The sequence below is a fragment of the Protobothrops mucrosquamatus genome, unplaced genomic scaffold (assembly GCF_001527695.2).
Source record: "Protobothrops mucrosquamatus isolate PMUCROS unplaced genomic scaffold, P.Mucros_1.0 scaffold14, whole genome shotgun sequence".
NCBI classification, from domain to species: Eukaryota; Metazoa; Chordata; class Lepidosauria; order Squamata; family Viperidae; genus Protobothrops; species Protobothrops mucrosquamatus.
Genome location: NW_015386401.1, coordinates 1,484,310 through 1,496,779, shown reverse-complemented (window position 1 = coordinate 1,496,779; position 12,470 = coordinate 1,484,310). Strand labels below are relative to the sequence as shown.

The window sequence follows — 12,470 nt, the reverse complement described above, 5'->3', positions numbered from 1 at the left end:
TGTAGCCAAGAGACTGCTAAAGAAAAGTGCAGGTTTTTGTTGTTGTTGTTGAAGTTCTGTATAGTAAAGACTTCAAATGGAACGTGCCCATTATGATCGCAAGTTGTGATGGTTGTAAAGCGGGTCACCCATAGGAGCAACCTGATTTTATGAACTTTTGTGTCAATGGTTGTGAAGCAAATGCCGCAGTTGTTAAGCTGGTGGGGAATTCTGGGGGTTGAAGTCCACAGGTCTTAAAGTTGTCAAGGTTGGACATCCTTTTTCTAGAACGACATCCGATAAATGAAAGGGTGTAAAAAAAATATCAGATAGCCAGTTTGATCTAGTTGTTAAGGCACCAGGCTAGAAACCAGGAGACAAGGAGTTCTACTTTTGCTTTAGGCACAAAGCCAGCTGGGCGATCTTGGGCCAGTCATTCTGTCTCAGCTCTAAGAAGGAGGCAATGGCAAACCGCTACTGAAATCTTTTCAAGGAAAATGTAGGGACTTGTCTAGGCATCCACAGAGTCAAGACTAACTTGAAGGAACCAAAAAATAAAAAACCAGGGACTCAAGCATACAAAAATAGAGAAATTGCCTGTTTAAAACACAAAGAAAAGGACGAATAGAATAGAATAGAATAGAATAGAATAGAATAGAATAGAATATCATGCTGCCAGTAAAAGAATGCTATGTACACATTTTACAACACGGTGAAGCAAATGACAAATTTAAAATATAGATAAAATTGGTTGGAAACTGCCTATCATCAGCATGATACCTCCCAATAACACACACACACACACACACACACACACACACAGACCCTATTTACATGATGAACTTCCATTGTTTAGAAAGTTCATAAACGTTCCAATTTTCTGAGTGGAGACATGTAACAATATGGAGGCAGTCCTCAACTTAAGACCACGATGGGGACCAAATTTCCATTGCTTTGCAAGACGGTTGTTATTTGAGTCACACCCGATTTTGCGACCTTTTTTGCCAGAGTTGTTATGCAAATCACTACAATTGTTAAGTGAACCATGTGGTTGTTAAACGAATCCAAAGTCCCCCATTAACTTTGCTTGTCAGAAGCTGGGTGGGAAGGTCACAAATAGTGATCACATGACCCCGGGGTGCTGCAATTATCGTGAATACATGGTAGCTGCCAAACACCTGAATTTTGACCATATGACCCTGGGAATGCTGCAATGGTCGTAAGAGTGAGAACTGGTCATAAAATCACTTTTTAAAAGGGCTGTTCTAACTTTGGTCACTAAATGAATGGTTGTAAGTCAAGGAGACTTCATCTCCAAGAAGACAGAGGAATCAAAAAGGAATATTTGATTAAATCAGAAGGAACCTATTATTGAAGTCTTGTTGAAGCAGAAAGTTTGGATAGAGGAGAGTTGAACGAGGCAATGAGACAGGCTGGGAGTTTTGGGAATGAGGTTATATGCAGCAATAAAACAGCAAGGCAATATACACAAAGACAAAAAAAAAAAAGGGTAAAGAAAATGGACAAATAAAATATTTCAGGGAGTTCTAGAAAGATCTGGCCCTGTTTTGAATTAAGCAAATTTCATTTTGAAATGATAAAAATGGATTTTCCTTAGAACAATGGAAGGAAACCTTTCTCATTTTTGGAGGAAAATCTGTGTGAAAAGGGTTTGGGAGGGATCAGGCACATCCGCTAGAACAGGGGTCTCCAAACTTGGCCGCTTTAAGACTTGTGGACTTCAACTCCTAGAATTCCTCAGCCAGCCATGCTGGCTGAGGAATTCTGGGAATTGAAGTCCATTAGTCTTAAAGCGGTCAAGTTTGAAGACCCCCTGCGCTAGAAACAGGACTAAAAAATTCAAAATGGTGGCAGCGACTGAGAGATCAAAGCCCCACCCCCTTTTAAATGGGTGGGTCTATGATTGTTTGGTCCTTGCCACCATCTTGACTTTTTTGACCCTCTTTCCTGATACTCTTGGTACAAACTATGATTTAAGAATTGAAATGCGTCTATGACTAGCTAACATCTCTTTCTATTTATATAAATAAGATTGTTTTTTCCTTTTGGTTTTAATAAATACCAGGTACTGTATATAATGTACAATCTGTACGCTATTACAGATAATGCCCCTGAACGTTAGGAACTGGACAAATCACCCCAAAATAGATTTTCAGATGTAGTTTTCTTCAGCATCATCTGTGTCCAAGGCGTTTTTATTCAGAGCTGTGGAAGGAAAGAAAGAACAAATTAATCCCCTTTTATTCATTTTTATGCCTGGCATCATTACAGATTGTCCTCGATCTACTTCTCTTTAAAGCAGACATTGCTGATTTTTTTTTTTCTGAGAAGGACTCTACTTGGTCTACAAGAGGAAAATGGGAAAAGCTAAAATAGAATCAAGGGCTTCTATTTATTTATTTTGTGGAAGTTTTCACATGTTTTTAATTGTTTTAGAATTGTAGAGTTGTAAGCTGCTCAGAGTCACTTGGTGGAGTTGGGCGGCCATAGAAATCAACAAATCAACAAATAAATAAATGCAGAGATAGGTCAAAAAAGTTGAGATGGCACTCATCTTTTAGGGAACTAGAGGCTAAAACATATAAGGAACGGTTGCAGGAATTGGGTATGTTTACTTCAGTGGTGGCGAACCTATGGCATGGGTGCCAGAGGCGGCACTCAGAGCTCTCTCTGTGGGCACGTGCGCCGTCGCCCCAGTCGTAGGCCTTCAGCTGGGTTTTATAAAACCTTTTCGCTTTAGGCCTCCACCGCCGTATGCAAAAAAAAAAAAAAAAAGGTTCAATCAATCAGTCAATTTCAACTTCTTGGGGGAAAAAAAAAGATCTTGCAAAGTTGGAATTGATTGATTGAACTTTTTAGTCCCACCCAGTCTGCCATTACCATTGCAGCCACGCCCACCCAATGGGCCACACCCACCCAATGGCCACACCCACCCGGCACCCGACGATGCATAAATGGGTTTTGGGTTGCAGTTTGGGCACTCGGTCTCTAAAAGGTTCGCCATCACTGGTCTAGTTTAATGAAGAGAAGGACGAGGGGGGACATGATAGCAGTGTTCCAGTATCTCAGGGGCTGCCCCAAAGAAGAGGGAGTCAAGCTCTTCTCCAAAGCACCTGAAGGCAGGACAAGAAGCAACGGATGGAAACTAATCAAGGAGAGAAGCAACCTAGAACTAAGGAGAAAATTCCTGACAGTTAGAACAATTAACCAGTGGAACGACCTGCCTCCAGAAGCGGCGAATGCTCCAACACTGGAAGTTTTTAAGAAGAGACTGGACAGCCATTTGTCTGAAACGGTATAGGGTTTCCTGCCTGAGCAGGGGGTTGGACTAGATGACCTCCAAGGTCCCTTCCCACATTATTATTATTACTATTATTATTATTATTATTATCATCATCATCATCATCAACAACAACAACAACAACATGCAATAGAAAGCTGATTTATCTATGTAATTATTCAATTTGAATGTATTTTTGCATATGCATTGCAGATTCCATTTTAATTTTTCTACACCCCTCTCCCTGGTCTTCCCTGAAGGGAATGAATCAAATTAAGTTCATTGCTATCAATACCTTTTGCCTTTCTTCCTGTTAAACCTATGCAATGCAGACTGGGGAATTCTGGGAGTTGAAGTCCAAGTCCAAGTAAAGTTGCAGAGGTTGAGAAACACTGGTTTAAGTGTTTCTCAACCTCTGCAACTGAACTTGGACTTGGACTTCAACTCCCAAAATTCCCCAATCTGCATTGCTGGCTGGAGAATTCTGGGAGTTGAAGTCCACACAACGTTAAATTTGTGGAGGTTGAGAAACACTATTAAACTGAACATTTTTAGATGTTTTTTTGTATAATTACATCTTGAGGCCTCAGACTGAACCCCTTCTTTTAAAGAGGGGTGTTTATTTTGTTCCCAAACTAGGCCAGCTAATGCTTCTTGGTTGGAGGCCCATTGCTGTTGAGAGCAATGGACCCTTGTCCTTAAATCTTGCCTGGAAAAAAAAACATGTTTGGTCCCCCTAGTTGCTTCATCTAAATTTAAAATTCAAGGGGAGAATGCTGTCCCTCCCAGTTTTGAGTAAAATAAGGTTGTCCAGATTTGGGACAATCATGATGTTTGACATTGGGGGTGCAAACCCAGAAGCAATTGCAAACTGCTGTGGGAGTTCCTCTTGGGAGGGGGAGTTAAAAATTCAAGATGGTAGCTCCCACCAAGCAATTAAAGCAGGGGTCTTCAAACTTGGCCCTTTTATGACTTGTGGACTTCAAACTCCCAGAATTCCTCATCCAGTGTGCCTGGCTGAGGAATTCTGGGAGTTGAAGTCCACAAGTCATAAAAGGGCCAAGTCTGAAGACCCCTGAATTAAAGCCATAGCTCATGTAAAAAAAAGGGCGGGGTTTCTATTAGACCATGATGGTTGCCATCTTGACATTTTTGACCCCTCCCCATTGAGTACCCCTGAAACTACAAGATCTCTGGCCCTTTGGTGCAAAGTCACTGGCTCATGCCATGCTAGTTTCCCCCATCAAAGCCAAACTTACCTGTACACCTTCCGTAATGCCGGATCCCTATGGATTGACCAAAGTAGCAGGTGGCCCGCCGTAGGTGGCAAGTAGAAGGGTAGGTCACGTTGTTGTTCCCACAGATTGTGTGGTCTAGGCTGGTGGGGTCTGGACAGGGTTCAACTCGACACATCACACAGTGAGCACTCTCGGTCTGGTCCACAACACAGGTGTGGGTTCCGGGGCAGACAACACTGGAGCAAGATTCTGTTGCAAAAAAAAAAGACATTGAGATCAACCTTGGCAGGTAGCCTTTGGAGGTAGACTGTCTCTTGACATGGAGGTTCCTTTCATTTCTATGGAACACAATAGAAGGATGCCCAGAGTCATGGTATTGGGATGAGTGGCCATATAAATCGAAATAAATCAATAAAATAATAACATTTCTGACTAGGCCAACATTCTAACTCATGAAGAATCAAAAAGCACACAAGGGCAATATCCTCCTTCCCATTGTCGATCCCATTATGTGGCATTAAGACTCTCCTTCCTCTGAAGTTTTTCTCAACTTTGACAACTTTAAGGTAGGTGGACTTCAACTCTCAGCATGCTGGCTGTGGAATTCTGGGAGTTGAAGTCCATCTATCTTAAACGTGCTAAAGGTTGAGAATCACTGATCTGGAGGCTTCACTCATCTTTTAATATCCCTTTTAAAGACACCTGGTTCAGGCAGCATCTTTGAATGTCATAGACCAGGGGTCTTCAAACTTGGCAACTTTAAGACTTGTGGACTTCAACTCCCAGCTGGCTGAGGAATTCTGGGAGCTGAAGTCCACAAGTCTTAAAGTTGCCAAGATTGAAGACCCCCGTCATAAATCAGAAACCCCCATGGAGGAAGAGCCCAACTCACTTTTGCATTGTCCTTGGTACATGACCTCCAGGTCAGGCAGCCCTTTGCATTTGGCGGTGAGAAGCTCACATTCATCTTGGTAGGTGAAACCGTTGGAACCACATACTTGAAGCTTCCTGGGAAGGTTGGAGCAATCTGGAGCACAGATACACTGCGGGCGTCTGTGCTTCATTTTGCAAACCTTGCCTGCTCCACAGTCCACCCCTTCGCAGGACTCTGGGTGAAGAAATAAAAACAAAGAGTCAACCGTAGAAGAAGTATAAATGCTCCAACACTGGAAGTTTTTAAGAAGAGACTGGACAGCCATTTGTCCGAAATGGTATAGGGTTTCCTGCCTGAGCAGGGGGTTGGACTAGATGACCTTCAAGGTCCCTTCCAACTTTACTACTACTACTACTACTACTACTACTACTACTACTACTACTACTACTACTACTACTACTACTATTATTATTATTATTATTATTATTATTATTATTATTATTATTATTATTATTATTATTATTAAATCAGGGTGCATCTCAGACAGTAGAGAAGGACAGATCATTTGTGTTGCTTTCTTTATAAATAATGTGTGTGTCTGTAGTTTGTGTATCGAAATAATGGAATCCCATCTCCTGATTTTAAAGGGCATCATAAAAATGTTTTCTCAATCTTAACATGAACGGATACAAATGTACAAGTAGTCCTTCACTGATGAACACAATGGAGACCAGAATTTCAGCCACTACGCAAGGTGGTTGTTAAGTGAGTCCTGTCCGACTTTACAACATTGGGTTTTTGTTTTTGTTTTTTTGCCACGGTTGTTAATTTTATCCCTGCAGTTGGTAAGTGAACCATGCAGTTGTGAAGAGAAGCTGGTTTCTCCCATTAATGTTGCTTATCAGACGCTGTCTGGGGAGGTCTTAAACCCATGGTGGCGAACCTATGGCACGGGTGCCACAGGTGGCACGCAGAGCTCTCTCTGTGGGCACATGTGCCATCGCCCCAGTCCTAGGCCTTCAGCTGGGTTTTATAAAACCTTTTTGCTTTAATCCTCCACCGCCATGTGGAAAACAAAAAGGTTCAATCAATCAACCAATTTCAGCTTCTCGCAGGAAAAAAAAAGATCTCGCAAAGTTGGAATTGATTGAAATTTTTAGTCCCACCCAGTCTGCCGTTACCACCGCAGCCACACCCACCAAATTGGCCACACCCAGCCAATGGGCCACACCCAGCCAATGGGCCACGCCCACCCGGCACCCGATGATACATAAGTGGGTTTTGGGTTTCAGTTTGGGCACTCGGTCTCTAAAAGGTTCGCCATCACTGTCTTAAACGGTGAACACAGGAACATGGTAGATTCATTTAACAACCATGCTAAAAAAATTATTCTAAACTTTACTTAACAAACTGCAACTGATATTTCCACAAGCATCCGCAGTGCACCTGGGTTCTCCTGGTCCAGGGTCAAGCCCATCACACTTGCCAAATTGCACTACTGACCAGCCACCAACTGGCTGACCCTTGTCCACTGGATCAGTTCTGTCTCCTTTGGTAGCTGCACCAGGGCCATTCTCAGGCCCACGGGGTGCTCTCCGACACATCTACGTGCAGGCCGAACTATCCACCACAAGCAGCCATGTCAAAGGAGGGACCCCAGACTGCCGAGATGTGTCTGCCCGAGCAGGCAATTGTGGGGAAACTGTATTTTGCCGGAGGGATCTAAAAGAAGGGGGGGGGGTCACGTCGGCTGGAAAGGATCCTAGAGAAAGCTTTTATCAGACAATGGGCTTCCCTGTTTCGCACCGAGCTTCCGTGACATAAAAACAAGAACAAGCAACAAATCAGAAGAAAAACTGTCTGGGGAAACGGGAGTGGGGGGACGAGGGAAATATGCCTGTTTGGGCTACAGGGGAGGAAGGAGACAAACGGGTACATTGTGTGACTGGGGGACCCCCAGGCAAAAACTGTCTGGCGGGGTTCAAAGCAGACGGGCGAGGTGTGCAAAACTCATTTCCCCGAAGCGCAGAAGTCTGGAGCAAAACGTGTGTGGGCTTTTCTAGAAGTCTGGGAGAATGTTGGCTGGCAACCAAATTGAGGGCTGTCCTGTTTTGTTTCTGTTTTTTCTTCTTCTTCTTCTTCTTCTTCTTCTTCTTCTTCTTCTTCTTCTTCTTCTTCTTCTTCTTCTTCTTCTTCTTCTTCTTCTTCTTCTTCTTCTTCTTCTTCCTCTTCCTCTTCCTCTTCCTCTTCCTCTTCCTCTTCTTCTTCTTCTTCTTCTTCTTCTTCTTCTTCTTCTTCTTCTTCCTTCTTCTTCTTCTTCTTCTTCTTCTTCTTCTTCTTCTTCTTCTTCTTCTTCTTCTTCTTCTTCTTCCTCTTCCTCTTCCTCTTCCTCTTCTTCTTCTTCTTCTTCTTCTCCTTCCTTCCTTCCTTCCTTCCTTCCTTCCTTCCTTCCTTCCTTCCTTTCTTTCTTTCTTTCTTTCTTTCTTTCTTTCTTTCTTTCTTTCTTTCTTTCTTTCTTTCTTTCTTTCTTTCTTTCTCTTTTTAACGACATTTTGCATGATATTTATGGGGAGGAAGTCAAAGGGAGAATCTCTGAGGGCCAACGGTGCCTTTTCCTATCTTGGCCGGACAATTGATCTGGGGACGAGTGGAGAGAAAGGTGAGGAGGGTGGGAAAGTGGTGGGGTAGACTGCACCCCTTCATGGAAGCTCTCCGGGTAACCCGGAACTTATGACCACAACTGAGCCCCAAATTTTTGTTAAGTGAGACATTTGTTAAGTCATTTGTTTTATTATTGCCTGTTCACCGCCCTGAGTCCCGTAAGGGAGATAGGGCGGTATATAAATTCAATAAATAAATAAATAAATAAAGTGAGTTTTGCCCCATTTTATGACCTTCCTGGCCACAGTTGTCAAGTGAATCACTGCAGGTAACATAGTTGTTAAAGTAGTAACATGGTTGTTAAGTGAATCTGGCTCTCCCATTGACTTTGCTTGTCAGAAGGTCCCAAAAAAGGTGATCACATGACCTCAGGACACTGCAACTGTCATAAACATGAGTCAATTGCCAAAGAGTCTGAATTTTGATCAAGGGAGCATGGGGAGGCTGCAGTGGTCGTAAGTGTGAAAAACGGTCATGTCACTTTTTTCAGTGCCATTGTAATTTTGAACAGTCACTAAACAAACTGTTGTAAGTCAAGGACTACCTGTATGAAGCTTGTTTTGGGTAACAGCAAGCCAGACCCTATCCGTAACCCTGAGCCTTTTCTCAAATAGCCTGGATTGGTGGAATTGGGCATGTCTAGTTTAACAAAGAGAAGGACCAGGGGTGACATGATAGCAGCCTTCCAATATCTCAGGGGCGGCCACAAAGAAGAGGGAGTCAAGCTCTTCTCCAAAGCACCTGAAGGCAGGACAAGAAGCAACGGGTGGAAACTAATCAAGGAGAGAAGCAACCTAGAACTAAGGAGAAACTTCCTGACAGTGAGAACAATTAACCAGTGGAACAACCTGCCTCCAGAAGCGGTGAATGCTCCAACACTGGAAGTTTTAAAGAAGATCTGGACAGCCATTTGTCCGAAATGATATAGGGTTTCCTGCCTGAGCAGGAGGGTGGACTAGATGACTTCCGAGGTCCCTTCCAACCTTATCATTATTATTATTATAATAGTCGGGAAAGGAAAGGGAAATTGGGGACATTTTTAACTATGGTGTTCACATTACAGGTAGTTCTCGACTTAACAACCATTTGTTTAATGATGGCAATGAGAAAAGTGACTTATGACCTGTTTTTCACACTTATGACCATTGTATCGTCTCCATGGTCATGTGATCAAAACATATAAGGAACGGTTGCTGGAATTGGGTATGTCTAGTTTAATGAAGAGAAGGACGAGGGGTGACATGATAGCAGTGTTCCAATATCTCAGGGGCTGCCTCAAAGAAGAGGGAGTCAAGCTATTCTCCAAAGCACCCGAAGACAGGACAAGAAGCAACGGATGGAAACTAATCAAGGAGAAACACAACCTGTAGAACTAAGGAGAAATTTCCTGACAGTGAGAACAATTAATCAGTGGAACAACCTGCCTCCAGAAGCTGTGAATGCTCCAACACTGGAGGTTTTTAAGAAGAGACCAGACCGCCATTTGTCTGAAATGATATAGGCCAGGGGTAGGCAACCTTGGCTCTTTTATGACTCATGGACTTCAACTCCCAGAATTCCTGAGCCAGCATGGCTCAGCTTAGAAACCTCTCCCTTTCCCCTCAGCATGGCTGGCTCAGGAATTCTAGGAGTTGAAGTCCACGAGTCATAAAAGAGCCAAGGTTGCCTACCCCTGGGTTAAGGTTTCCTGCCTGAGCAGGGGGTTGGACTAGATGACCTCCAAGATCCCTTCCAACTTTACTACTACTACTACTACTACTACTACTACTATTACTATTATAACATTCAGGCACTTGGCAACTGGCATGTATTTATGGCAGTTACAGTCACGTGATCACCCTTTGTAACCTTTTCCAGCCTGCTTCAAACAAGCAAAGTCAATGGGGGAAGCCAGATTCGTTTAACAATCACACCATTTACTTAACAACTGGAGTTTGCCTGACAGCTGTGGCAAAAAAAGGATCGTAAAATGGGGCAAAACTCACTTAACGACTGCCCCGCTTAGCAATGGAAATTTTGGGCTGAATTGTGGTCAAAAATTGAGAACTACCTGCATTGTGTATTTTGACCAGGGGACCACGGGGATGCTGCAGTGGTTATACGTCTGAAAAACGGTCATAAGTCACTTTTTTCAGTGCCTTTGTTTGTAACTTCAAACAGTCACTAAACAAACTGTTGTAAGTCAACACTTTTGTATCATGTTCTGCATTGTGTTCTGTATTGTGCTTTGATTTATTTTCTCCAATAAATCTTTATTAACCTGAGCTGTGGGAATAGCCCCCCCCCCCCCGGTGGCTTTGCATGTTTAAGGGAAGGGTCGTCCTATGTACCTTTATTTATTTATTAAATTTATTGGCTTCCCATCTCACTGTCAAGGGGCTCTGGGTAGTTTATAACATTATAAAATTGTTTTACAATAACATAAAACAATTAGAACGTTAAAAGTATTCAAAATGCTGCGCGTTAACAGCTTAATCATTAAAATCAAAACATGATAAACGTAAAGTTTAATGAACTTAGAATCTAATTGCTGCTAAGCAGAGCTGGGGGGGAATTGGCTGGTTGTTATAAAAATACAAGATAAAAATAAAGAAAGTTGGCTGCTTCTTGATTAGGATTGAAGGTGGGTGAGTGGTGTAATAAATATGGTAAATGTGCTATTGATGAGCCACTTGAAAAGATTAGCAATGAGGTAACTACAAGGTCCCCAGCTTGCTCCTGGGGAGGAAAGCCATGGCAAATCTAGACAGTATACTAAAAAACAAAGACATCACCCTGCCAACAAAAGTGCCTATAGTCAAGGCCATGGTTTCCCCAGTTGCAATGTATGGCTGTAAAAGTTGGACCACAGGAAAGGCCGAGCACCAAAGAATGGAGGCCTTTGAACTATGGTGCTGGAGAAGACTCCTGTGAGTCCCCTGGACTGCAAGGTGATCCAACCGGTCAGTCCTAGAGGAGATCAACTCTGACTGCTCTTTAGAAGGCCAGATCCTGAAGTTGAAACTCAAGTCCTTTGGCCACCTAATGAGAAGGAAGGACTCACTGGAGAAGAGCCTAATGCTGGGAAAGACTGAGGGCAATAGAAGAAGGGGACGACAGAGAATGAGGTGGCTGGATGGAGTCACTGAAGCAGTAGGCGTGAGCTTCAATGGACTCCAGAAGATGATAGAGGACAGGAAGGCCTGGAGGAACGTTGTCCATGGAGTCGCGATGGGTCAGACACGACTTTGCAATTAACAACAACAACAAAGCTACAATTTATAGAAGGGGTCCTCGGGGGTCATCAAGCCCAACCCTCTGCTGATGCAAGAAATCTTCCATTCTATAGGTGGCCGTCCAGTCTCTGTTTACAAGCCACTAACTGAGGACCAATGGCCCTTCCCTGTGGATTATGCTGCTAATTATCCAAAAGCCAGAGCAAACAGCTCTCATTTCTGTTTTATAACCTATAAAAGAGAATATTTGTACAGTAGAGCAGGGTTGAAATGAGTTTTGTAACTTGTCTGTATAACCTGGAAGGAATATGATAACTTACGACAGCAATTAAGCCCAAAATTATACCTGTAAGTCATGGCAGTGGTTAAGCAGGAGGCCAGTTTTATTACTGTTTTTGGGGCAGTCATTAAAGGTATACCACCGTTGTTAAATGAATGCCACAGTTGTTAAGTGGAGACGGTGGTTGTTAAACAAATCCATATACCCAATGGGTATTTTTTTGCTGGAAACCGAAAGTAAACACCGGAAATCAGCAAAAATGCCAAAAATTGTGGTCACATGACTGCGGGATTGCTGCAAACGGCCGTCAATGTGAGTCGGTTGCCAAGCATCCAAAAATGTGATCACACGATCACAGGAATGTGTGTCTGTGACCATCAGGATTTCAAAATTGGGTGGTAAAGTACAGGGTTTATCATAACTTCAAATGGTCGCTAAGTGAGCAGTCATTAAGCGAGGACCACTTGTAGAGACTACTGTGTGCTGGCTGGGGATTATGGAAGTTGAAGTTTACACGTTTTAAAGTTGCTGAGGTTGAGAAACACCGGTCTAGACCAAAATTTTCATCACTTACAGGAAGAGCCTAGAACCGGAAGCAAAGAAAATAATATTGTGATAGGTAAATCTGGGACTTTTCAGAATAATAATAATAATAATAATAATAATAATAATAATAATAATAATAATAATAATATAGCGTTGGAAGGGATCTTGGAGGTCATCTAGTCCACCCCCCTGCTCAGGCAGAAAACCCTATACCATTTCAGACAAATAGTTGTCCAAAACCTTCAGTATTGGAGCACCCATAACATCTGAAGGCAGGTTGTTCCACTGATTAATTGTTCTAACTGTCAGGAAATTTCTCCTTAATTCTAGGTTGCTTCTCTCTTTGATTAGTTCAGGCGAGATCGCTCTTGGCTTC

The 12,470-nt window shown here is 42.8% G+C and overlaps 1 protein-coding gene across 1 annotated transcript in view; it reads right to left on the bottom strand.

The window, feature by feature from the left end:
- Positions 1-2,138: 2,138 nt before the first annotated feature.
- Positions 2,139-12,470, bottom strand: part of FSTL3 (follistatin like 3) — a 28,743-nt gene continuing 18,411 nt past the window's right edge. The window contains exons 4-6 of the mRNA XM_015810703.1: positions 5,411-5,626; positions 4,540-4,767; positions 2,139-2,205 (exon numbers count right to left, since the gene is read on the bottom strand). Of these exons, the coding sequence (XP_015666189.1) occupies positions 2,153-2,205; positions 4,540-4,767; positions 5,411-5,626 (497 nt within the window). The 3' untranslated portion in view covers positions 2,139-2,152. The remainder of the gene's footprint in view (positions 2,206-4,539; positions 4,768-5,410; positions 5,627-12,470) is intronic.